The 27,510-nt window shown below is 43.5% G+C and overlaps 1 protein-coding gene across 1 annotated transcript in view; it reads left to right on the forward strand.

Annotated features, from left to right (window-relative positions):
- Nucleotides 1–27,510, forward strand: part of LOC118110790 (cadherin-4) — a 215,460-nt gene that overhangs the window by 89,169 nt on the left and 98,781 nt on the right. The window contains exon 3 of the mRNA XM_035158856.2: nucleotides 10,170–10,193. Within this exon, the coding sequence (XP_035014747.2) occupies nucleotides 10,170–10,193 (24 nt within the window). The remainder of the gene's footprint in view (nucleotides 1–10,169; nucleotides 10,194–27,510) is intronic.

The raw sequence follows: 27,510 nt of genomic DNA on the forward strand, positions 1-27,510 counted from the left end.
TGTAGATTATAAGATTCTGACACAATAATATATCACAGCTGTTAAATCTAAAGGTCGGTTTGAGAATGTACTTCACCTCTGTCTCCCTTTTCATTCTGCCAGTCCAGGGTATGTATACTGTTGGTTCGTGTAGGTAACAGAATCTATTCCTGTAGATTTTCTTCTTTCTTAAAATATATTTAATGAGCATTTTTTCACTTTGATTTAATAGATAGGTTTGTGGACAGCAAGTGTAAAACGGACGAGAAACAACAAAGTGCTGAGCCTCCTCTCTTCTCCTTCGATTGACAGAAAAACAATTGAGATTAAAAAATGTGTGAAATACTTAACTAACTTTAAACAGCAGTTTATATAAAGAAGAAAACTACATCTACTGTCTTTCATTTATCAGTTGTATTTGATTTCACATGTATTTGTCGCTGCCGTCATTATTTTGATGTTGAAGCTTCTCGTCAAGTTAGTGTTCTCTCTCTGTGTGGGTGTGTGTGTGTGTGTGTGTGCTTAAATGTGAGTTTTTTCTTTGTGTGCTTCTGCTGATTATAAAACGCATCAATATTTTATTTCTCTCAGTAAACTAAGCAGTTCTTTAAGAGATTTTCACCTGCAAAGTATGTGTTATTAAGTAGAGTGGATACTCTTCATCACTGTTTTTCACACAAACAATATCTCTGATGGAGACCTGTTAGATTTATGAAAACTGTGAACTGGACGAGGGTTTAGGCAGCAGAGCTGAGTCAGGAGTATTAGCATAAGGGGCTTAGGAGCTACATTATGTAAAGTGAGCACTTTTAACTATTGTGTCTTTCTGAATACTATAATCAGACTAGCCAAGGCTTAGCCACTCATCATGACTCATTCAAAGAGATAAAGAGGAATGCGAAAATCGCAAATTGTGAAGTAAAATAACTGAGTATTATGTAGAGCAACATAATCAGATACTGGATTAGTGGTCTTGGTAGAAAGGGACAAGTGAGGACGTCCCGCAGGTCACTCAGATGAAGTGTTTATTTTTCTTCCTGTAATCGTCTCCTGTGCTTCTCATTCTCCATCCCCTCTGCCTCCTCTTTCATTTTCTCTCTCTCTCTGGTCAAATAATGGCATGTCAATATCATAAGGTCTTTTCATGCGTGGCAGATTTTTAAAAAAACAATTCAATGTGAGCTGGAAGTAACTTTTTTAAAACTATTTTTTATTTAAAAGGGTTTATGTAAATGTGCCAGAGTTAGTCTCTTGGACTAAATTGCATCTGCAGTCCCAGGCAGGTTGATTTAAAAAAAGAAAACAAGCAAAGAAACAATTATATATATATAAAAATAAAAAAATCACAGCACAATGAGGCCAAATCCACAATAGTTAGTACAAATCTGACAAAAGCAGACAAAGAAGGGAATTAGATTTACATTAAAAAGAATATTCCAGATGATGACATATTTGAGTATTCAGTAACCATTGTTTTACAGAATTGGAAAATTATTTGAAAGTTGTGTTGTTCCTTAATTCCAGCGTTAGTTAAAAGGCTGATTGTGGAATAGGAGCAAACAACTGAATCAACATGAGTAGAGTGGTCCGGCTGCACACAGTCAGAGATTTCTCAAAGCAAAGCTATCTTTGTCGTGCAACAGGCAGCTCTTCCGGGGGCAATACGACAAATCTATTCCGACACGTTAAAGGGAAGCATCCGAAAAGAACATGCTGGGAGTGTTCCCCTCAGAACGGCACAACCTCTCATCTGTATCTCACAAAGTCCTGAAACAGAAGTTGTAAATGATTCAAAGAGGTGACGGAGGATGTCACAGTCTAGCTAAGGGCATGAAGCTGTTTAAAGCTGTCGACAATGAGAGATTTTAGACGCTGATGCTCACTTATAATGAACACTCTCGAGAGTACACTTGAAAAATATGATCACACTCCCATTTTAGCTATTTTAGGGAAAATCGCCCCACTACTTTTATATTGTTTGCATTTAAGGGTATTATATGCAAAATCATGCACCCTTTATATTTCCTCTTAAGTATTCAGCACTTACCCTGGATGTTAGGTTACATATTGAGTTAAATATTCACCAAATAAAGAAAGGTCGTCGGTAGGAAAAGGGCAAATATGAAATAAAAATTGGGGATGAGAAATCTCAGCTGTGGGGGAGTTTAGAAAAAAGGAGAAGAGACGGGGAGGAGGACGGTGGGCGCTGCGGCTCCTCATCCACTGTCTGATCTGTGGGTGGCAGCGATGACTGATGGAGAGCCACTCTAACTGAAGGTCATATCCAAAGCCCTGCCATTTTAGACTGCCACTGTCGCAGGGGAAAGGATAAATAAAGCTCAGGTCGGCGTGTTTATTCATCCCCACTTTGTCGATGGAGCAGGGAGCGACTGACAAATGAGGCGGGATGAAGGGAAAGAAGCGAGGGATGCCAATAGATGATGGAGAATTATCTAAGTAGGATTTATCTTATCGTACTTGTTGCTTCCACACTGACATTTCTCAGATTTAATTTTAATAACAAATACATGATCCTCCCAATAACAAAAACACACTTGATGTTTTAAATCTCTGATTCCCTATTATTTTATGATTTGTCTTTCCTGCAGACATTGCCACAATAGGGATAGCGAGTGATGGGAGGAGAGGGACAGTTGTTTCAAATCCAGCTCAGTAGGATTTCTGGTCGTCGCTGTCATTATTTTTATAAAAGGAAACAGACAACGGCAGGAGTTGCGTAACCATTTGTCATCAAATCATGCACAGCCCAAATATGGTGAAATCAATTCCTGGAGGACAATAAATGACAGCAGACGGCATGTTTCTGAGTTTCCTTTGCCCAGATTGTCACAAGGCTTAAGGACAGCAGTCTGTCACGGCTCCAATGTCCCTGCTGTCTGGCCGGGACGCAGAGCTATTCGTCTGGCGCTGGAAGCAGAGCTCGGGCCGGAGGTTCTGACGGGGGTTGTTTCCCCCCCGGCGGGACAGAGCGCTCGTGGCCAGACGACCTCGCTGCCCAGCCTCTAATATCTGATCAAGAACCATCTGCTGAGGCTGCCAGAGCCCACACGCTCCCCATTCCCCTGACCTCTCCAAGGAGAGCCCAATGGGAAATCAAGCTGTTAGCGGCCTATTAGAATGGTTCTGATCACCATTTGAAAAGAAATGCTGCATGACAAAATTATATTATCGTCGCGGGGATCCCACAGTTGCTGCTATATTAATTCACGGCTCTTCTCAGCCACACTCGTGCCCTCCCTCTGGTCCTGTGTCATAATTTCCTCCATTCTGAGCACATGAACCACAGTTTTCACATTTCTTCATCCCCACCTCCCCCTAATACTTTTTGGGCGTGTCTTATATCAAATTACCAAATTTTTCTACTCAGTTATGTTTTAAGGACTTTAGCACACAATGATCTGTACAGTGGAAAATAAAAAAGACACCCGCCTACTGTAGAAATGTTATGTTGCAGTGGAAACACATTTTATATTGACACGCATTGATTCATGTGCGATTAATAATGCATGCCTCACACAGAGTATGTAGACGATGTTGAAAGTGCGGCTCACAATGACGCTTAAATGGTCCATGCAAACAGTCTCTGCTCCTGGTGTGCACCGTGCAGCACCGTTGGCCAGGCCTCGATAACAGTTGGTTAATGGGTACTGTGCCACACAAGAGTGATGCTGCACTTTCTGTTTTCATTTTGTTGCCGTAGTGCAGTAATTATTCCAGCTGAACCCTTTGTGCTCGCAAAATAAATGCTTTCCATTTTCATTAATAGACAACTCATTAGTACATAATGAGCAAGAAGGCAGCACTCCCCGCTCTCCCTGCGCAGTACATAGCAGATGAGCGTACTCTATACTCTATACACGGCTAATTAAAACCTTGGATTGCGGTCTGTCTTGTTTTCTTCTCCTAAATCGGCACATACATGTGCTTGTGGAACTTTAGTATGAATCATGGTATGTTAGCGTGTTACATACCGGTCGGTGCTTGTACAGTGAATTTATGGATGAGCGTATCGTAGGTTTCACAGTAACTGGTGATTGTAAATTGCAAACTGTTATTACAACCGAGTGCACATCCTCTTTTCACGAGTAGCACAACAGATGTGCGAGGAATGTACTACATTGACAGACATTGGAGTAAAACCCATCTTCGTTTTCTCTGCCGGCAAACATGGTTTTCTTACGGGAGCTGGTGAAGGTTGTTTGCAAACAGCTTAAGTTATCCTTCTGTTTACAAGACAAGTTTATAATGCATCCTTTGAGCAGCGCTACTCCTTCACGGCAGACTCGCAAGCTCGCAGCTAGCTAGAATAGATAGAAGTAGAAACACAACAAGGGCTAATATTGGTTTTGCTTTTCACCACTGAAGATGGTTCATGATTAGTGAAGTACTAAAGTTTGATGCTGAACTGGAGGGGGTTGAGGGTGGGTGTAATTCTCCTTAAACCAAAATGACCAAAACATATTCCCCCTTAAGCCCAATCCATGCTTCTGCGTCAAAGCTATGCCGTACCCTGACGTGCACCCCCCCCCCCTCCAGAGAACCAGAAACTAACACGGACGACGTCTTTCTTTTCTTTGTTGCAGTTCTTAAAGAAAAGTAATTGATCTTCAACATCTATCAGCTTTAACTCCAACACGATTCACTTAGCAACACTCGCCATTGTTCTGAAGTAAGACATTAAAAGGACTCGATTTGTAAAACAACAGCTCTTTATGCTTTTGATGCAGCAACAGCAAGTTATATATATAGCCACTTTAACCAGGAGATGTAAATTCAGTATTTATCGTGTATGATTCATGGATGAGCTGGACCATTACAGAGTCTTGGGAGAATCATTAACATCTGCGTCAGTGGTCACAACTGACTGGTGTCACCATCCATCACTTAGTGGCGTCTTTAATCCTGAACTTTAACTGTTGGCCTGTCACTGTCCAGCAGTGAGTGTGATTAAGAGACGACCAGCTACAGAGTTGAAATTTATCCTAATTACATTGCAGTGATGATGTATATCAATAGGGGTAAATCATCTGTAGATAGCACTGCAGTCTGCACACTTAACTGCACACACGGTACAGTACAGTACGCGGCTCACATGCAGATTCCTCCACTCACACAGGAACAACACGTATTCATGCTGGCACACTTTCCAGAGGTGATATAGTTTTCCTTTTTCTTAAAGCGAGGATTAGCGATGTAGGGATTCCTCACTTTTAACAATGGGGGTAAAAATCGAACCCAATTTCTGTCTGTAATTAAAACTATTCCCAGAGCGGGCTGCAGCAAGGCCTTAACTTTAAGGGGTCAATAGACGACATGTTTCCAATAGCAGTCTAATTCAATAAGGCCGGGATGTAGACTGTATGTAAAGGATCGGGGGGGGGGATTTAACCCTGACATACACACAGCATGTAAGTACAGTCTCACCTATATGGTCCTGGTTGAATCAGTAACGTAATGGACCAGAGGGTCAGTGACGGCTGTCGCTGGATTTAATCTAATAATGTCTTTAAAACAGTGTGTTAGTGTCATTTTTAACACAACTTAAGAAACGAGCAACATTCAGAAAGTGGAAGTGTCTTTTCCTTATTTCAAAATAGAGATTTTCAAACCAAGAGTTTTAACATTACAATCTTCCCCTTAGAAACAACTGCTTTACAGCATTTATGTGTCAAATAAATGCACCTGTCATTGGAAATAGAGTCACATAGGGGAAGTGTGACAGTAAACGAGGTTGAGGAAGAGTCGAGGAAGTAGAGGAGAAGAGAGGGAAGCTGAGGAACATGTAAGAAATTTGCACCTTCAGCTGCGATACTATTCTTGACGCCGCTCTCATCCCTGCTGATAGTTCTCACTGTCGTCATTAAAGTTAAATCCATCACTCCGTGTTTATGGCTCCAATCTAGTCTGGTGCAGGTGTTCCAATCTTTCATTTCGACAGTGAGGGTGAAAAGAACCAGCTCGTTGCTCACAGAGAGAGAAAAAAGCTTTCTCAATCATTTGATGCTCACACGGGACAAACCACCAAAAAGGTGCTGACGAATGGACACCGACAGTCGTCCGTGCTACTTGGTGTTTGACAGCTTCTGCAGCGCAACATGTTCGGCAACTTTTCGTGTTATTTTTCATGTCACAGCATCAAACTTTTAAAAATTGCAACATCAGCTTGATAGAGAATAATTTTTCTTTTATTCTTGATGAGTGAGCGAGTCTGCTTTAAAAATCCATCCATCATGTTTACCGCTCATCACTCGAGGGTAATGAGGGGCTGGAGCCAATCGCGGTTGATATTGCGGAAGAGGCAGGGTACACAATCGACAGGTCACTACCATACTGCATAGTATATATTGTATAGTGACAAACAACCACTCAAATGGAGTGTGAATCCATGCACATGAAAATACACCACTGGGCCTCTTTATCTGCTGCTTACAGACTTCAGTCCAGAAGACGATTGCCTAGTTTTGAACAATCAGAGTGAAATTAGACGCTTATGTAACAGCTGTAATTGCTCCTTCAACGACTTTGTGGTTACCGCTGCTTCCTCCTGTGTTTCGTAAGAGAACTTTCTTCGACTGAGGCAGAGTGATGTGGCAAAGCAAGAAAGACAATGGTTTGCTGCTTCTGCGGTTGTTCAAACTTTCCAGCTCGCCACTTAATGTGTCCATGGCAACCGCAGGAGCCGCAACAGGAAAGCGGCGGAGGAGCAAACTTTACTGACGTCTGAAAACCCCAAATTACATGACACGTCCTCGCAACTTAGCAAAGGTGCTAAAAACAGACTCCGGAGCGACTAAAGCTGGGCTCTTTGTTTGGAATAAGAAAACCATGCTTATTTGATCAGTTACCTGTCTTGGTGATGCTGATCTCCAATTGATATTTGCCACATGGGTAGTGTTGAACCCTATTATCTCTCAGTCAAACATCCCACATCACAGGATGAGAGAGTTTGTAGTAACGTCCCATTGTGTTCAAGCGTCTTTACTGATCCCTTCTTTTATGTGTGATCCCTCTTAGATCCGGAGTTTTGATATAAACTCATTTTTTCCGTGTGTGTCGGTCTTAACTTGGAACATTCGCCAGTTCAAGCACCGAAACTTCAGTTTTAGTCTGAATACAGTAATTGTAGCCTGTCAATCTGTCATTCAATTCCAAGTTGGAAGCTTTTACTCCTTCTCTGGTTAATGACTGTGTGTGTGGATTTAATCCAAAAAAATTTAATCAAATAGATTTAACGAGTAATGACTGATAAAATATATGTGATTAGGTTTTTTAATACCCTGTACGCATGTCTAATTCCTGTGTTTTTGTTTGTGCTCGCTTCTTGGCTGCTTTGCTTTTAAACAGTCTTATAGAGCTGTTTACCTGAATGAATAATGAACTGTCTTAGTGCCACTCCTCGTTTCCATTGCTCTTCTCCTCTACTCTCCTCAGTGGAGAAAAACCTTTGGGACATTCACTTCTTCAGAAAGTAGCGTTTCATGTTCTTGGCCATGCTGTTGGGCTGGCTTAACTTGACGAGACTTGCTCTGCACTGGGGGGGAAACCTGTATTGACATATGGGCCGTTTCACATCAAAACACCACTCACACATTCACTGCAAATTAGTCTCCAAATCCACGCGAGCCAACGATAGCGGGTGAGAAAATGCAATAATCAATGATGGTGGTTTTCTTTACCTCCCTAAAGTTATTTATATGTGCTGACACCAATCAGCATAATGACTCTGCTCCGACCCTGCAAGTTCTACAGAGGGAAGAAGTGCTTTCATCTGATTATTCATTATCTCCAAGCTGGAGCGTTTTCATTATTCATCGTATTCAAAATAGTGTTAATAGAGACCATGTTATTACATTTTATTTTTTAATTTTGCCCCAACCCTAATGTATTATATCAGAGTGCAGGACGTGACACACAGTGTAGCACCCTTCTGTTTACTGCAGGTAGCTGTACATAGGCCCAATTAATGAATTCATAATTCTAATTATGCCTTATTATATTAGAATTAAATCACACTTAAATTGTGCTGTCTCGAGCTTTTAGTTTGGCATCGCAGCGTTTGTTCCAGAAATATTCTTCTTCTCATTTACTCAAGTTATAACAACGTTTTAAAGAGACAGTTCACCCAAAAATGAATATTTGCTCATTATCTTCTCACCACTATGCCGACGGAAACGTGGGTGAAGTGTTTGAGTCAACAAAACACTGTGATCCACACGTGAATGCGGCTCCTAAGGACATTTAGGTGAAACACATGGTGTGAATGACGCTGTTTCAAGCCGAATTTGAATGTCGGGACTTATGGACACATGGTTGTTGTTGTTGTATTTTTACGTTTGAAGCTCGGTCGCCAGTTACTTCAATTGTATCGGATTTGGCTGCAACGCTGTTGACCCCTGAAACTCCTGAAGAGTTTTGTGGATTCAAACACTTCACCCACCCGTCCAACGGCGTAGCGGTGAGTAGATAATGAGTGAATTTCCATTTTTGGGTGAACTATCCCTTTAATACTACGTCGGTTACCCGTCATTACCTTCGGTAGATGTTAAAAAATATGTAGGTGTAATAAATCAGGTGTGTTCGTCACCACTGACAAAACTCCCTCTTTGTCTTTGCCAAAAAAAGTTTTATAAGCTTTTGGAACTCATCCTGTCCTTTGTAGAGTTGGCCTTCACAAGTTTAAGACAAGTGCATGTAGCCTGCTTGTACTACAAGCGCTTGGCAGAACATTTCCATTTGACACACTGTAGCCTTTTTTAATATAACAAATGACAGAAAGAAGAAGTGTCGGGGCAGTGGTCGGGACATGTTGGATAATATTTTATCGGCTATGCAGCCACCCTAAGGGCTTTAACAGTGGTGAGAGTCTTTAAGCCTTTGGGGTGAAAAGGAAATGGACCAAGGTTTTTCTTTTTCCTGATAAGGTTGACTGCGCTGGGCCGTGAGAGTGCTTCACTAACTAATTATTTGAAGCCTCCTCTCAGATTAGACTAGACATGCAGAGCTTATGGACAGTCGCATAGCAGACAATCAGACCATGTAATAACCAGAGGGGCCAATGTTTGCTCAAATCCACTGTAACACCTCACAAAACAAAAGTGTGTAAAGCCCTAATGCTCAGTCCAATCCCACGCCACACTGCCTTGATAAACACCGATGCCACCCCCACAATGGACGCCATCTTTACTCTGGCAATTAGGCAGAGCTTTGGATTATCACTTCCTCAGCCCAGTACACCACAAATCCATCTGGATTCAATTATTCCCTTCCCATGTCTGTGGCCATTTGGGCTTTTTGGGCACATGGCCAGCCGAGACATTTTCTAAAGGCTTTGCTGAAAGTACAAAGTAATAAAAAAAGAGACAAAAGGACTTTTGTCTCCCTTTGTTATTTATTTATTTATTATTGTATCACGGCAAGTTTGACAAGTTTATTAAATAAAAATGAAACCTTGGGAGCTTACGAATACTGTCCTGGTAAATATTTTGTGGGAACAATATAGCAAGATTACAGCATAACACATCCTTTGGTTTGGGTTTTGTCTTTTCTTTTTTTATATAAATGCTCTGCTGTATAAAAAATGTGTTGCAGTACATTCTTCCCCTCTGAGCGGGCTGTGTTTTGATTTACGCCTTCTGGGCCCGGAGTGTCTCCAGTGGGCTCTGAGTAAGAACCTAAAATGCTTACTAAAAGGATTTGATTTGCTCTGTCTTGCTGCACCTCAGCGGCATTACCTTTACTTATTAGAAAGCTCACTCCAGGTAAATTGTGAAAGAGGTTTCCAAAGGTCTGGAGACTCTCATCTTTCTACTTGATGCCGCTCTCCGATGTGTTTGCTCAGATTCCTCTTTTTGTTCCCTCTCACCCGCTCTCTCTCTCTCGGTGGATTGGAGAAAAGCTGCTGTGTTCGTTTGCAGGTTCTGCTAAGTACACCTACTGCATGATTACTGAGGTATGACTAAGTGCGAGGGTGGTAAAGGGAATATTCTCTGCAGGTCTGAGATGAGAGACCCCCCTGGTTGTGTACAACCCCCACCCTGTCTGTTTATCCTCCTGGGTGGCTTGTTTCCCTCCCAGCAAATCACTTCCACGGCTGTCATCTCCTGCGTTTTATGTGTGTGCTGTCAACTCCTAACACGCTCCTCTGTGTCTCCTCTCTCTTTTATCTACAGATGCCGCAGTATCATCACAAAAAGGTAAGACAGCACTCAATCAGTCACCTGTGGATCCCCTCGCGTTTTTCACATGGGTGCCGTGTAGGTGTGCGGCTCCGCGCGTTCTCAGTTTGTTGCTAATGAGATGAATAACATATCGCGGTGGTGTTGATGTTGATTTGAAATTGAGTCCCTCAGTGTTTCCGTTACAGAACAATCTGTTTGATTACGGAGTCAATCACTCACACCCACTGACACCCTAGACTCAATTATCCTGCTAACCCACAATGATAGACAGCCCGCAGTCTGTGCTTATGCGTTGATTTCTGTAAGTCTTATGTTCAGAGTAATCACAGCTCTGTTTAGACTCCTCCACAGTTGCATGTGTATGTTAATGCGAGGTTAGGGGGAGGTGATTGCTTTGCATAGTCGGTCTTCCGGGAGAGAAGGAACTTGTTTGTGTGTGTGTGTGTGGGTGTGTTTGTGTGTGTGTGTGTGTGTGTGTTTGTTTGTGTTTTGGGGTGGAGATTTTAGGAAAGTACCTGTAGGCTGTTTTGTAAGTTGATGGGGCCAGACATTCAAAGTGTCTAAACAGCTCCAGGGGCGTTGTTCTGAGCGACAGCCTGCAGGTGTATGCACCGAGCAAGTCCCAGCCCTCCGCTTTCCGTGGTGGAGATACAGTAATGGCAGAGGGGTGTGTCACGCTCTGTGATTGCGAAGACGAAGGAGAAGAAGCACACGATCACTCAGGAGAACTCCCCCGCTGATTTTGTTGAAACTTTCTTTGATTCCCTGCTGTGCTCGTAAGAACTTGGGTTTTGTTTTGCACGAGCTTTTCACCAGAGCAGAACAGGCAGCAGGTAAAACTAGTTTCATCTTCATGTAGATGTGGTATAAAATGCACAACATTTATATTTCGAAACAAACCCTAAACAGCAGGAGTGTGTCTTTGGGAACACGGTGACATTTTCCCCCTTCACAAGGCTTTGAATCCGCTGAAGCCGCTTGTAGATACAGTGAAAGAGACATTGACGGCGTGCATCTGTGCGACAGTTTATACTCAGACACGTACACACTGTTGTGAGGAGATGACTGTTTGTCGGATGGACCTATAAAGGTAAGTGATGTGAGCTGCCCTGGCCTCGCTCTCTGATGAATGCTGAACATGAGCAGAGGCTGACTTGGCGTACATCATCCCTCCGTAGCTACACTCGTATATGTTTCTGAATGAGAGCGAGGAAAATAAGGTCACGTGACCCCCGACGGGGGAATGGAGCTTCTCCTTTGTTCGCCTGTACGACTTGTGTGTTCCGTCCAATTCAAATCAGGTTTAGTCGGAAGCATCACGAGACACACTCCCTGTCGCTCGGCCCCACACATTAAGGCTGTCACGGAGAAAAATAACCAGCCGCATTCATTCATCCACTCTGAGTTATAGATGGATTTGCAGCTCTGACAGTGTCATTGCTACTGAAGAGCCACGGGGCCTTGAGGCAAAGATAATGTACATAAACTGTGTGTGTGTGTGTGTGTGTGCGTGTGCGTGTGTGCGCGTGCATCTGTGCGTGAGTGTGTTTGTGTGTGCATGAGCATGAAAGATGGAGAAAGCAGGGCATTTGTGCACACCGCCAATGTCATCACGCAATCTGTCAATATGCAACACGAGAGAGGCGGATTTCACACCCGCTGAAAGAGAACATTAGGACAGTGCATGTATTAGACTGAAGGACAGCACGTAGCATTTAAGGCCCAGGTAGTATTCAAACTATGGCTGACTAACCTTTACTGTTGTTTCCCTCCAATATCATGATTAATACAGAAGCTCATTATAACGTGACCTTATTCGTTATTCCTCTACTTCTGCGGAACATCCCCACCTATCTGCCCCCCCGACCACCACATCCTTTATTCAGCCCCTCTCCACCCTCTCCACACTCCCTCTCCCGCTCCTCTGCCAAACGAAGTATATTTATGGCACCTGCGCTGGAAAAACAGTCTCTAGGAGACGTCCCTCTAATTTCATTTTCAAAATGCCAGCAATAAATTTATCAAATGGGCTGAATCGAATTGGAGTCACGCGCATTGCCATCCGTCACGGGCTGTCCCTCCGGGGCCTGTGGGCGTACGTAAGCCAGCCAAAAACCTCTGCTGCCAGGAGCAGAAGACTGAGTGAGAGGGGCGTGGGGCCCTGGTAGGAGAGAAACCAGATGAATTTACCGGGCAAATCTGCTGAGACCAAAGATGTGCGTGCATATCTTTATCTGCTTAGATGCATGTGTGAAAGCATGAAGTAGCTTATGCATAAATGAAGATGCGTGTGTGTGCACAGAGGTCAGTGGTAATTCTTCAGCTCACAGGAGCCTCACGCTGGAATCGCAGTAAAGCGCTTTGGCTGTCGATAATCGATCGATTGCAACACAAGTCAATTGGTTGTTTTGCCCGTTTTTTTTGCATTTGTAAATCCCTCACAGTTCAAACACCACTTTGAGCTTTATCCTCTCCCCCGCCTCTGAAACCCAAGGTTCACACGCTCTGTGCCCTCCCTCTCCCCTCCCATTTCCTCCCTCCCCACCCTCCATGCCCGACTTTGGCACCTTTGCTTCGCTCTTTAAATGCCTTTGTCGCTGCTTTCCTCCGGTTTCACCTCTCTTCCCCTTTGCCTATCTTTCCTCCTCCGCTCAGCATTTATCGCTGTGCAGGTTAAGCCAGGCGTGAGTGAGGGTAAAGCAGCTTAGTACTAACAGGACTAATGAAGTCAGGCCCTGTATTCCTCTGACGGGGATCAGTGGCGCTACTCTGTGAAGCCTGTCAGCGTTTAATGATTAGATGAAATATTCAGACACCCGCTACGGGAAGACAAGCACGTTGATATGTGGTAATACCCAACTGTGGTCTCTCTGGCGCTGATCCACAAACACTTATGCATGTGCACGTTTTGGTTACGCAGACACATACAGTACATGCATACGCGTCCACCCCCACTTTGCAACGGTGTTGATCTATGACTCCACTGTGGCATCCAGGGTATACACAGCAAAGTGATTGGAATGAAAATGAATGACGGGGAGATGCAGAGAACAAGCTCTCTGGCTATTGATTCCCGCTGGAAGGTGGAGAAAAAAGTACGGGAGAGATTTACCCCCTCGCCTTGATGAGCAGATTGTAAACAACTCCACACACGCGATTCCAAATGCATGCTGTGATCCATGATTCCTTTCACTGCTTCTCACTTCTGCTAAAAAGCTTGACAGGAGAATCAATCAAAAGGCCAACATCTCGAAAACCTTTTTGAACGTTTCAAGATTCGTCTCCCAATTCCTTCTAAATCCTATTAGATTAAGTTCTCCCTCTGTGTTCCCACGCGTGGCAGCTCAACGCGTACTCGTGCTGGAGCGCGTGTTGTTAGTATGTCTCTCGCGTTGTCAGTGTCAGAGTCGAGGGTGTGTTCTCGTGTTTAGATGCTAAAAACCGAGAAGCGGAGTGACAGAGGCAATGGTTGGGTCAACGAGCTGCCTGTTGACTGAAAGGGTGACCACGAGGCCTTGGCCGCTTTTTGCCCCATTAGCCGCACATGCTAATTTACCTGTCAGCCTACTTTGAGACGACGTTACTCCTCTCGTCTCGTCTTTCTGTCTCCCTCTCTCTCCAAACCCCTTCCTCTCTAAAGTCCTCTGTGTCCAGATCTCTCCCTCATTACATTTTCCTCAACATCTTCCTTCCAACTGAAGCTAAATTGGAGACGTTCTGTCCTCGCGGCAGCACTTTCTCTCTGTCTTGTGAAAAGAGGGTGTTTAGCTCCAGTCGAGGAGACACAGGAATTTGAATTAAATGTATGTGCATTTCTGCCAATGTGCAGCTGATGGTCCCAGTTTCTCTTCTAACTTTTGGTCTGCAAAGCCTCCCTGAAAGTTCTGGGAAACTAATTGAAAGTATAGTTTTACAGGGGAAGCACTTTGAAGAACCAAAGCCACCATGAAGAGAAATCTACTGTTAGGAAGCTGTTCAGATTCTTCTTGTGTTGCCACTGAGGATTGAAGACATTACGTCACATATATAATATGTGTTGAGTTTTCATACAAAGGATGTTTGTGCCGACTACCTGGACACCAATACTCCAATATTAACCCAATTAATAGAATAGTTTACAATTGATTATATCTATGGATTATTATCTATCGTTTAAAATTGCTGATAATTGTTCAGGTCCATTTATAATTTACCTCACTAAACTCCCTCTTAATGACTGGAAACTGATTCTCACAATACTGTAATCCTCACGTTGGATCCTCGGCCATTAACAGCCTCGTAAATCCCGCTCCGAAAAAATCCTGTGCGACGCTACGGCCGCATCAGAGTGTGATTAGTTTGCAGATACAATAATACACATTAAGTTGAGCACTAGCCAGGGTGTAAATAATGATGTGTGAGGGCCCCTGTCTGGTCTGCCTCATGAAAAACGTAATGAAATTAAAACCCCATCCTGCTTCCTTGGTCCTGTCAATGATTTTTACAACCATTACAACGTCTGAGCAGCAGCAGCAGAAGTAGAAGTCACGGCTCTTCACCACCTTTTCGACACAAAATGCATTTTTTATGTTTACGCGATTTTGAGTGCAAATTTTAAACTGCCCGAGTGGCTTTTACACGTACATCACTGCCCTCACTTTTTTCACTACTTAACTTATAAAAAATAATTGCTGCAGAAGAAATACATCAAATATTGGTGTGATATTCAGTTATCCTGCGTCTCAATTTCACATTAAAGGAATAAACCAGGATGCAAGCACCTTGTGTATGCCAACATTATCCTTTTGTGGAGTTTTGTAGCCTGTACAATCTTCTTTTAATGGTATTACCTTGGTTTAGAGGAGCAGAACGAACGCATACGTTTTTCATTATTAGTTCATCATCATTTGTTCCAAATGGGCGACTCAAAGATTATCGCTGTAACTTTCACAACTTCAACTACACTTTATGACAGGGTTAGAGTAATTTATTGTTTTTTAATACAGATTTGTTTTGGATTTACTTAAGCCTTTGATAAACGAGACGTGTAATACATGTATTTTTATAGATCACAGATACTTCTTTCTTTGTTGACTTCCCTGGGTGACAGTAAATACATGGTGGAAATTAATTTTCATTTAATCAAACAATAAATAACAAGGAGATGAGACGGATGCTAGAAATAGAAGTTATAAATGCAGAGGAATGTCACCTCACTTTCTTCAGATCATAATAATGACAAGATGAATAATTCTAATATTTTAATAATGTGGCGTCGGCGTTCATAGCACTGAGTATCTAAAGAGTTTGTATTGACTACAGACAGTATATGAGGATACAGGTGGATTATGTGTTCAGCCCACTGTAATTTCTACTCTACTATCCATCACACAAACAGTACGTTGTTACAGCCGTACTGTGGAACCAGTGGAGGCCAACGATGGTCAGTTGGTGTCAATGTTCGTCACTGAATTATCACAACAACTACTGGTTGAATTGCCATGAAACGTATCTCAGTTACCCTCAGTCCTGAGATGATGAATCCCAACGTGAGCCCTTGACTTTTCATCTTGCAGGAGTAGAAGGACAATGTTTTCACTCATTCAGTAAAACGGTTAGAAGATCTACTGGATGGATCAGTGCAACATTTCAGGCGAGCTTGGTTCCAAGATGATCAACAGTTTATAATAGCTTGGTTTTTTTGTTTTTGAGTGAAACATCCATTTGATTAGTTGGCATAAATATTAGTTTTTACTTTAATGACCCCTCAAAGCATTGAGAGTACTAACATAGGTGATTTCCATCTTATTACCGTGTCAAATTTTCACTGATCAGAAATATAATTACGTCCACCTAGGAGGTCATGTTTCATCTATGTTGGTTTGTGACATAGCAGGACTACACAAAAACCACTGAACGGTTACCACGGAAACACAATGGAAGGATGTGGTATAGGTCAGGAAAGATCCCATTCATTTTTTTTGTGACGTTGCTTAACATAGTGAGAAAGAGCGGCCTTTCAACAATTTTACTGATTTAGCAGGGAATACTTGGATGGATGAATCTTCATTATTAAAAAAAAATAATCAGGCACATTAAGTGGAACTGATACTTATGAGCTTGATTGAATTTAAATAAAATGTTGGATCTTGCTGTTTCTCTACTGAGTGGTATTCTAGTTAATTGTATAAATTTGTTATACACTCCATCATTCCCGAGTAGAGTTTGGGTTTAGCTCTAATTAGCAAATTTCAGCATTTTACCATAGAAAAGTAACATGTAGTTCAAAGCAACATCATCAAGTACAACGTCACTGAGCTGCTCACGTTGCTGTAGATCGTTAACCTTGTTTTTCTGTCTGCCACCTTAATTTTCCAGTTTCCGTCTTCGGTCGCTATATCATAGTTTTAGGATTGGCGTAAAAACCAACTCTCTAATTGAATGAAATCACATTTCTTTCTCATATGCACAGAAACTGCTCAAAGGCCTGTATGTGCCTAAGAACATGCCATTGTTTGTGTTCTGCTGAGTCTCAGAATCCCTGCAATGAGAAGCATGATTACTTTGACCTTTCTTTTTCTTTAAAGTCAGCTGGGTGTGCTTTGCGGGAGAGAAGGGTCACTATAGACATCATCTTGTCTATATTGCCTCCCTCCGGCCGACTAATAAGGTCCAGCATGTATTGAATTTAAATGCCAACACAAGACTCTGTAGGTTTCGGTGCGAACTCCCCAATGAGCACGACTGAAGTCTCTGTGACAGGACCGGTGAAAAGAGACACAGGTTGTGAACCGTGGTACCTGCGCGTGAAGCAGAAAGTTTTTTTGTGTGTGTGTGTGTGTGTGACTATGTGAAAGGCTGTTTGTTATTTGTCCACAGGAGGCTGATAATGCGTTTTGTTTGCCAGGCTAAACTCTGTCCAAATGAGTGTGAGCCAGAGATAAAGATAAAGACACAACCACACAAAGAGAGCCTCGGCAGACCCACATCTTAGACTCATTAAGGCCGTCTGGGCATTGAAACCTTTCTCAGGGAAAGACGGAGCAGATAAAAAGCGGAGACAAGTCAAACAAAAAGAATGGAGATGGAATAAACCACTGACCACTCTCTCTTACAGAATCCTGTTCTTAAGCCACAACTGCCAATTAGATGGAGGAACAGCCTGTTCCCTTGATGGATGAACTTAATTTAATATTGCCTGCTCTGCTCATTAGGGTGCAACACTGATTGCACCGGTGGATTGAGATTTCAGGCCATCCATGCAGGCGGTGTGCGGTGTAATTGACTATGTAGAGATAGACTGCAGCTTATCATAACTGTCCTCTCCTTGGTAGAGCGGCTCCATTGAAAAGGTGAATCGTCTTCGTACCTCATGGTGTGTGGCAGGTATCTGGGAGATTAGACCGCGGCTCCCTGGTGATGCTTTTGTTGCCGTGTGGTGTCGCCGAGGAACAGGGCTGCAGTAATCCCATGGAGCGAAAATACCTGTTTGTCACGATTCTACAACATGTTATTGTCACAAGACCGCGTGCTCCGTGTCACTTAGACAATTCATACGTCTTTGTCTGTTTACTGACAAAACGCCGCGGTTGGGCTTGAAGACCTACAGGGCTCCCATTGCCAATGAAGCGGGTGGCATATTGCTCCCAGTAGGACCGCTCCTGTGTAGGCCTCCTTAGCAGAGGGATTTGGCCAGATTGGATTAGCTCAGCAAGGTGAAACAGAGGGATACAGATGGGGAGGGACAACGGGGAGTGGAAGACAGAGCACATCAATCTCTGCTCAGCACACAGACACCTGAGAAACCTGAGAAAGACTTGCTGAGAACCGTGCTGTGTCTGGTTTGCGCTCCGGTGCACAATGTGAACCACTGAAACATGAAACATCTTCCGAAACCGCAGCCATTTGCTTTAGCCTCATTGGATCTCACGTTATCGTTTGAGATATATTTTGCTCTTTTGGACACTTTTGGATTTTTTCTGTTTAATAATCGCTGTATTATTCTCAGCGAGGACATGTGAATATTCATTCAAACGCCCATAATGAGATAAACACATCTCCCGACTCCACAGTCACACTAATTAAGCAGACTTCTCCCCTCTGCAGTGCCGCTCTCTCAAACCTCATCAGCTGCTCAAAGGCATGTCACCACAGTTATGGCAGATGGGTATTCTGAAGGCAAAAGTAAACAAGTAAGTTGAAATGGTTAAAGAAAGACTCAAACAGGAAAAAGAAAGCGAAGCCAGTTTCTCCTGACAGACTGCTGCCTTCTTTGCTTAGGCTGGTTCATTTCTGTCTGAGCAATGGATCTAATCCAAGAGTGTATTACCAAACTTTACATGCAAAGTCTTTTCCGTTTCTCACACCAAACGGCGCCAAGAAAATGAATCAGGGGTCTGGATAAATTGGCATCACTCACATGAGCGCAGCGGGAAGAAGTTTTCAAATACAGAAGTCGTGTCTTTCCTTTAGCTCGCTGCCAATGTTTATTTTGTTTTTTTTTCAGACTTTCTCCAACAACCATTCTTCTTTTCACAATTCACACAGTCTTATATATTTTACAGTGCAAGCAAATGCATATTCACAAGCAACTCATTATGTTGGTGCCATCTGTCCTATGGGCTCATGTGATACGATTAATTTCTGGTAGATTAGATGTGAGACGGTTACTTTCGTATTTAACCTTTTCCAAACATCCCGAAATCTCCAAGGGTTCATCAGTCTCCCTTTGAAACCAAACCAATAATGGCTCCAGAGCACAGTTCCTATTAAGACTGCTGTCGGGTTTAAGAGAGGGCAACCGCACACAGCATCATAACCACACAGAGGAGCTTGAAGGAAAAATTACAGCAAAGGGTGAAAGTTTTAACAAGATAATAAGTTACAAATATGGGGATGCGGGTGAGAGGAGAGGATGATTAGGGCAATAACCAGGTCGGTTTGGGGGATTTTCCTCTGCTGCATCGATGCCCTGATGGGATCATGGATTACATGAAAGGAAATGATATAATAAAATATTTGCAAAATGATCAGTCAAGTGCATAAGCTCAGATCACAGATTGATTAAAAAATAATTCTTGATTTATTCATTTGACATTATGCATGCATGCCTTCCTTAGCCTTTGTGCCTCCACTTAGAAAAGTAAAGCCCTCCGGTCACCGTCCCATTGTGCTCACACCGCCTCGACGCCTAGTCGCACGGTTTCTCGTGCTCCTTTAAAGATCCACTTTATATCCTCAGCAGAAATCAGGATAACAAAATACTGGCTAATTTACACAACTTTGTAGTCAGCCTGTTTACCCTGGAGAGAGACACGGCACCTAAGAAGTGAGGTAGGCCCAGATGGATTATTCTCGGCTAATTCCAAGCACAACTCCAGCGTGCAGCCATCAATAATTCATGTGGAAGTCTTTGAACAGTAAACACTGCTTAGCCCATTAACAAACCAGATTGGCACTATGCCATAGTGGCAAAAGTACTGTACACAACTTAAGTCCACATGCAGAGGGGCCGTGGTCGCCCCGCAGAAAAGAAAAAAGCTCTGTATGGAAATCAAATGCTCATTAGAGGGAGTGGAATTACCCCCAGACCATAACCAGTATTACCTGGTGCAGCATTAGCATGGCATTGATGCTGAAGATGACAGTGAAGGAGGCAATTAGAGTGACAGCTGCTGCTGGGATGTGTTGAGTTTCGTGGATTGATCTCCTCCGTCAGCTTTGTTTCTGTGCACTTCAGACATCCTGGAGACTTGTGCTCTCATTCAGTCAGTAAATGCATGTAGCTCAAATGCTAAAAAGGATCACACTCCCGCTGTATGGTTCATTTTTGCTCGTCTTCTCTTCCCTATTTCATTTGCGCGTTTACCCTTCGCCAATTTCCCTTTGCCCGCCTTTCATGTTTTTATTCCAAGCTCTGTTTTTTTTTTTCATACGGAAGCGATGGGGAGTTGCCGGGTGTGCGGTGTGTTTATGTAGCTTTTAGCAATTCCCCCGTCCTCAACGCTGTAATTCCCGGCAAGCAATGCAAGATAGGGAGTGGTCTGTTTCTCTGTCTGTCTCGGATGCTCATTAGATAAAAGAGGAGGTTCACGTACTGCACTTCCACCAGTGGTATCACTGTCTGTCTGTATTCTCCTCTCTTCTCCTGCTCCTCTCTCTCTCTCATCTTGCAAGTTGCAAAGCTCTGGAGATGGTCTACTCGGTACAAACAGCATCTGTCCGTGAGAATAATAACATCTATAATCATTCCCCAGAGAGTCAAAAGAGGAAAACAGATTCTTCTTTCCCTCTGTTTTTTTTTACGTTTCAGATGCATGATTTTAAGTCACCACACTCTGGGTTTTCCGTCACACTATAACTAACTAAAATGGCACATTAGCTCTGGTATGATCTTTTTTCTTATATATTTCAGTGCACCAGAAGGGATTTAATGTGGAGTTGCACAAAAGTTAGATTAGACTAAGATTTACATTTTTTGGTTCTGATACTCTAACTTCAACCCCTGCCTGAATGTGTTAACTTCTACCATTGAAGAAGTAACTTGTCTTTCCAACATCATTTGAGGGGGAAATATATTCACATAGGATTTTCCTGACAGGTCTTCAGGCATATGGATTTATGTCTCAATGCAGAGAGGAGTGAGATGGAAAGAGTTGCAGGCGTTCCCAGGAGGATTAAATGCTTTACTTTGTACATGCGCACATGCATATAGCTGAGCTTGTGCATACTAATATGTGTACGTCTGTCTGAATGCACATGCATGCACATATATGTGTGTGAATGAAAGTCATTACTCCTGTTGCAGCTCACTCCATTAGTGGGTAAGTGTTCCCGCGCTCCGCTGCTATCCAGAGGAGACCAATTAAAGCTATCGGGCAGCGCCAGTGGAACCAGGCGGCTCTCAGAGCCCGCAGAGCTGGAGAACAGAGGGCTTCGACTGGCTCCATCCTCCTTCTCCACCGCCTGCAGACACACAGTGTAGGGAGGTTCTGGAGTAATAACAGGTACATGGCTCATAGTTTCTGCATCTGACTTTTTCTTTCTTTCATCACGGTACTGATAAATATCATTATTTACAATCACAAGCAGCTGGATCGGAGTATACAGTGGGTGGAAGGTCAGGCCAGTCTACTACAGAGTGAAAGTACTCATAGCTATTTTTAATAGCACTATACAATCCCACTTCTTTGGGCCACAGGATAATGTGTTTTGTACAGACTTATAAAAACTGTATTTCAGTTATACCAAAGCTGAACATATGTGTACATTATTAGTTACACTTAGATCAGAAATAATTCAGTTACCTTTAATTTGCCCTGAGTGTTAATTGGAGTCAAAATAAACTTATATTGTTCTATGGCCAAACCCCCTTTTTTGAGACAAACGAAAACTAAATCATTTACGAAAAGTGAAGTTTCCGATGCTATGAATACTTGTAAGAATACATTTTAAACATTCCCATCTCCCTAGTTGAAATGCAGAAAGGAGCTGGAGAGATTGAGGCCTCCCCAGTGGGTGTTATTATTGTGTGGTTTTCCTGCAGCCTTCTACACTAATGCTCCTCTCGTCAGTGATGCTCGACCATGCTTCGGGGCTTTGTTAAAGCACGGAGGCCGGAGATGTCATACCCTGTTACAAAATAAGGCACCAAATATGAACTTCCTCTTTCCCTCTCCACCCCTCCTCCATCCTGCCCTGGGGATCACTGCCATGGAAATGGAGCTCGTTCCGTAGTGTCTACTCAGTAGGTAATAACTTGCTGTTCAGGCTCACATAAAGAGCTCCATTCATTAAAGTGGCTGCTCTCTTTCTCCACACGAGTGACACCTATCCCCCGGGAGAGCAGCGGTGAACTACAGGGTTGAAACCACAGGCGCAGCGCTGATTGCCTCCCTCTGAGCTATTTGGTGGCAAAGCCTATAACACCCTGCACAGGCTCCCTGAGCCTCGTTCTCCATCTGTTCTTCATTTCTTTCACGGGGAATCCCTAATCTTTTTTTTAACTTCATCCTCTGCTCCCCTGCCTACGTTATAATACACTAACACATTGCATCCATTGTCCCGTTGGACTGCACATCTCCGTCTGCTGACCTAATCACACCTCCACACTTTTTCACCCACGTCACATTGGTGATTTCTCCCTCACTCGCTTTGACTCTCTCTTTCCCGTGCTCATCTCCATCACCAGCTTTGATCGTTTCTATTTGTCTCCGTCCACCCTTTCCCCGGCTCGGTCTCTCACTCTGCCTCTTCGGCGTGTCTTGTGAGGTCCCAGAGCGCTGGGAGTCGCTGATGCGTGCACCGGTCAGCGGTACTCATGGGTAATGTGTAGATCATTCATCCTCTGGACAGGTATGTAATGGAGGCGGGACGGAGGGGAGAGAGGGGACAGCAGGAGATCCCAGGAGGCATGAGAATCAATTTCATCGGGAATCATTGGAGCAAAGAAGTAGAACCTCGCTCTCTCTTTGAGCCTTCCTCCGTCTCTCTCCGTCTTCATTTCCCCACTCTGCTATCTCATTTCTCTTTGACTGCTCACACTGATCAGCTCACAAGACACTCTAGCTTTACACTAGCCCGAGCAGCAGGATAAATCCCAACACAAATTAGAACACAGAAGCTGTTATTTAAGTCAATCGCTTCTCTTGGCTCCAGTAAGAAAATTATAGTATGAATTATAGAGTTCAGAGCTGCAGAACAAAGGAGACACACTACCTTTTCATCCTTTACCACCATTTTTCCCTGGGCCCAGCAGGAAATTGTGGTAGAGGGAGAAAATCCCCAGCGATTGCCCCCCTAGTGCTACTAAAGCTGACAGCATTGAGACAAACAGCAGTAACGTCCACGCTGGCTCCTTCACTCACCTGTGAAATAAAGCTTTGGTTAAAACAGCCCAACTTGCATGCGCTCGATACCTGCGGCAAAGACGTGCATGCTAATGTCTTTTAATGGCATGACCATCCAGCGCAGGTTCCACTTCATAAACTGAAATGAATGAGCACTGGCGGCGTAACACACACCATTTGACCTGGCACACTGGAGGAAACGATGATGTGGGAGACAAGGAAAATTGCTCATCAATCACGACCCCGGATGGTCAGACGCTCTCGTCTTGTCGTGGTAATGTTTAGTGAATTGATTGTGGAATGATGAGGTGGAGTAAAATGCTGCGTCTCTCGCATTTATAGCACACTGAACCTTTTTTTTTTCAATTTATGATGGCCATAAAAAGGTTTGCACAGATGTTAATGTTTCTACACAGTCTCCACTACAGAGTGTCAACTCTTTATCTTTATTACTCTTTATTATCTCTTATTTTGGAAAGGAGACAGTGATGGAGTGCAAAGACTGCGCGTGTGAGAATTAGAAAGAGTGAGACGGAGAGAAAGTGAGTGAAAGACACAGAGAGCCGAGGGTGGTTCTGCGTAGTGGGTTTTCCACTCTACTAGTACAGAAATGATGCATGGCTCCACAGCATGCCCTTTAATTGGTGCTATTAATATCAGTTAAAGTTTTAATACCTATTTATTAAAACTTTAGCTTATTTCTGTGGCCTAATGTGAATAGAATTATGAATCTCAAGGGCTGTGCTCTATAAAAAGCCCCAGTCATAAATTATTAATGCTCAACCACTTCATCTGCAAGATCTCACTCCTACAAGATTTGTTAAAAAGGAAATAGCCCACAGGTCTAATATTAGGACACATTTTCAACATTAAATACTCCGAACACAAGTTCCCTGAATAATTCTCTTAAAACTGTTCGTGTGACGTACACGTTGCTAAAAAAGTTCCAGCGGCGCTTTGAACCTACTCATCATTAGCTCGTGCAACTTGGCAGGAGATTTCTAGTCTAAATTGGTCATGTGTAAAATGTAAACACAGTGTGGAGGCAGAGAGAGAGAGAGAGAGAGAGAGAGAGAGAGAGGATCCTAATGTACACAGCAGCCTAATTTGTCTGTTTGTATCATTAAAGTCTTGCCTCTGTCAGATAATCTGTGAAAAGCCGTCGCACTTATCTGCTAAAAAATGGGAGAAATGAACAGATAAACATTTTAGGGAGACACACATCCAGTTGTCCCCTGTTATTAGAGTTAATTATGGCTCTGTAAGATTAGGAACTTTCTGCTCTGACACTGAGTTGTTTATACTTTCAACTGCACAAAAAGTTTTTTAAATATACTCTGTGGCAAACCGAAAGTGCGCTACGCACCTTCGCCGGAGAAGAGGAGGTTCAGGGGGGAAGATACACAGCAGAACAAATATCAGTGAGGCCATTCGTCAACAACACGGTGGGATGTGTTGCATTAGCAAGACGAGGGGAAGATGGATGGTTGCGCTGACGTCTACCAGCGGATACAACAGTGCACGTATGGAGCACATGTCTTTTATGAAAGAGAAAAGAGAAACTGTGAAAACTAGAGAAGCGATTGACGCGCACTCTCAACCAATATCGAGTAAGTCTCAGTTGTCAATAATGACGTTTCAGCTCAATTTTTAAAGCATCACACAACTAACAAAAGATTAAAACCAAACTTACTGGGAAAACAAGCACTTGGACAAACATCAGTGTGATAAGAATGACCTTAAATAACCATCATGACTTTTTTAGTTTGGTTCATGTCCCAACCATTAACATGGAGAGGGTGGGATTAGTGACTAGCCACCAGGTGGTAACTGAGACGCTTTGGCTTCACTTCAGGGGAGCAGTCATGTTTTCCATCTTTATATTCAGACTATGTTTAATCTGTATTTGCATTCCCGTTCACAGACATTCACCTTTAATGGGTCCAACACCACTCGTACTGTATAATGTATTTAACTGACTTGCCTGGTTAAACTTGCAGGCGCCTGCACCCCCCTTCCTCCACGCTCTACTTCTTTCCCTCCCTTTCTGTCTCGTATCCTCGACCAACCGTCCGTATTCCTTTTCATTACTTCCCCCTCATAGTGGTCCCCCGTATACCTCCATCTCCACCTCATGGTTTCAGCTGGAGTGTGTGAAATGAAGCTTGTATAATTAAATATTAACAGCTTGCTGATGAGGGGATTGAGAGCGAGGGTGGGAAGAGGAGCTCACCACCGGATCCTCTGCCCTACTTCTTACTGTTAATGTCCACTGGGAATTATTCACATACCGGCTAACCTGCACTGGCACCCGGGCCGGCACAGGGTGAGCGGTGAGCTGTGGCAGAGTGGCTGTGACTGAGCCAGGGTCAATCAACATTAATAGAGATACTGTTGGGGAAATGGGAGTTCCAGGGTGGTGTGGGGGGGTGGTGGCTTTCATTATTAATTTTGCTTTTAGATGCTGTTATTTTCTGTTTGAATGAGAGTGTCTGCAGCGTAAAGTTTTAACTATAGTGCAAATGGAAAGTGAATGGATAATTGTCAACACGCCAGCGTCTCCACAGAGCAGATTAGACGGAGCTGAATATATCATTTGATCCCGAAGTGAATCAGATAGCTCATGAGACGTTCTTGTACTCATCACACACACATATCTGCATTATTAATCCCTTATAACATGCTCATGAACAACGTGGAGTCCTCACTTTCACCCAGAACACAGTATTTGATGTTGGCAGTCATAAATAAAGCTTGATCCACTCGTCATTATCGTATTTGTCTTCAGCTGACTCACAGCTTAACATGAACTAATAGCAGAGGAAAATGTGTAAACCCTCCTAAGGGACAATACTTGTTCCAGTTCTGGTGTTTGTTGAGGCATTAACATACACAAGTCCTCATAATCTCGACAATTAGACTTGATTAAACCAGGGTTTATGTAGTATCTGAGCAGTGCGAGTGCATCGGCATAATGTGCCGCGGTCTCTTAGTTTCACTGAGCATCATCATTATGTGCAACAAAGATGAGATTTTAGTGACGGGCCCCTCATCATACTACGGAGCTTTAAAGGAAATGGTGAACCAGAGGCAGTGCTTGCTGTTTGAGCGTTAGTGCTGCATAGCGTGCGCCTAAGCTCCCTCCGGTACTCTGATGGAGTCTGGCTATTAGAGACCTCTCTGGTCTCGGCGAGTGTGTCAGTGCATTGCTCTGTGCATGCGTGCATCAGGCCTGTCTTTTAAAAGTGGACATGGGCAACGTTCACGCCACGGTCCCTTAATTTCCCTGTGAGAGATATCCATGTTCAGAGCAAAACACATCAGGCAGCTCAAGGAGGCCGTAAAGCAATTAGGGCTCTTCGCCGCCCCTGGCGTGTCAGCTCCAGTAAATAAAGCTCCCCGCTGCCCCAGGCGAGCCATGACGGGAGAAAACATAGAGGAGACTTCAGCTCCAGCCTCCCCTGCAATTCAAAGGGTTGAACGGCCAGTAACCTTCTCCTCCCTTCCACTCCTGCTCAGCTGAATCACCCAGCGGAGACGTGGGTATTGGCTGTGTGTGTGATCTTCCATCCCAAAGTGACCACCCAGCGAAGCTAATGGTTCCATCGCTTCGTGCGTCTCCAGCTGTACGAGGACGTTAGAAAAAGCCAGTATACACGACGTCCATGGCACGACAAACCTTTGCTTCACCATCTTTATTCTCATAGCTTTTATATTTCTTCACTCAGTTAGGCTTAAGTGAATCTTTGGACCTTTGTTTTTCACATCCAATTTTGCTGCCGGAGTAAACGTCCACATAACGAGACTCAAACCCAATCACAGATCAATCCTCCAATAACGACAGATGACTTTTTCCTCATCTCTCATGTGCTGCCCCTGGGTGATTTACCATTTATCTTACCAGACAGACCTGCCTGCCAACCACACACACACACACACACAAACAGACACACACACACACAGCAAAGCAAGTAATTATCCCGCCCTGTGGTTTTCCTGAAGGGCCACAAACTCGCCCCAACCTTGAAACTTAAAATAACTGATGAAAGCTCTCTGCGTGCCACCAATGATTTGTGCCCCTTTGGAGTTTTAAATTCCAAATGTGTTCATTATTTGGTTTTGAAACGCTTCCCTGCACCTCACAGGAGACATTTGTTATCTATAGTCTGAGGAGCAAAGTGGAGCCACGGAGGGAGAGAACACAGGGAGAGAGAAATTAGCAATGAAAGAGAAGAGTAGATGATTTCCCCAGCTACCACTCTGGCTTTAAAGAGTAAACATAATAATAGTGCTCACCTGTTGGTGTGTGTATGTGTGTGTGTGTGGGGGGGGGGCTTTGTGGAGGACCCCAGTCGCACCTACAGGACTACAGGACGCACGGTTTCAAATACCTGCTTTGTCACTATCTTCAGTGTTGGGCTGCAATAAGGGTAAAAGTCCCACCACTAATAATGACTCCACTGCTATTAGCACTAATACAACTACCAGGAACCAGCATCATTATT

This window comes from Hippoglossus stenolepis, chromosome 6 (genome assembly GCF_022539355.2).
Source record: "Hippoglossus stenolepis isolate QCI-W04-F060 chromosome 6, HSTE1.2, whole genome shotgun sequence".
NCBI lineage: Eukaryota > Metazoa > Chordata > Actinopteri > Pleuronectiformes > Pleuronectidae > Hippoglossus > Hippoglossus stenolepis.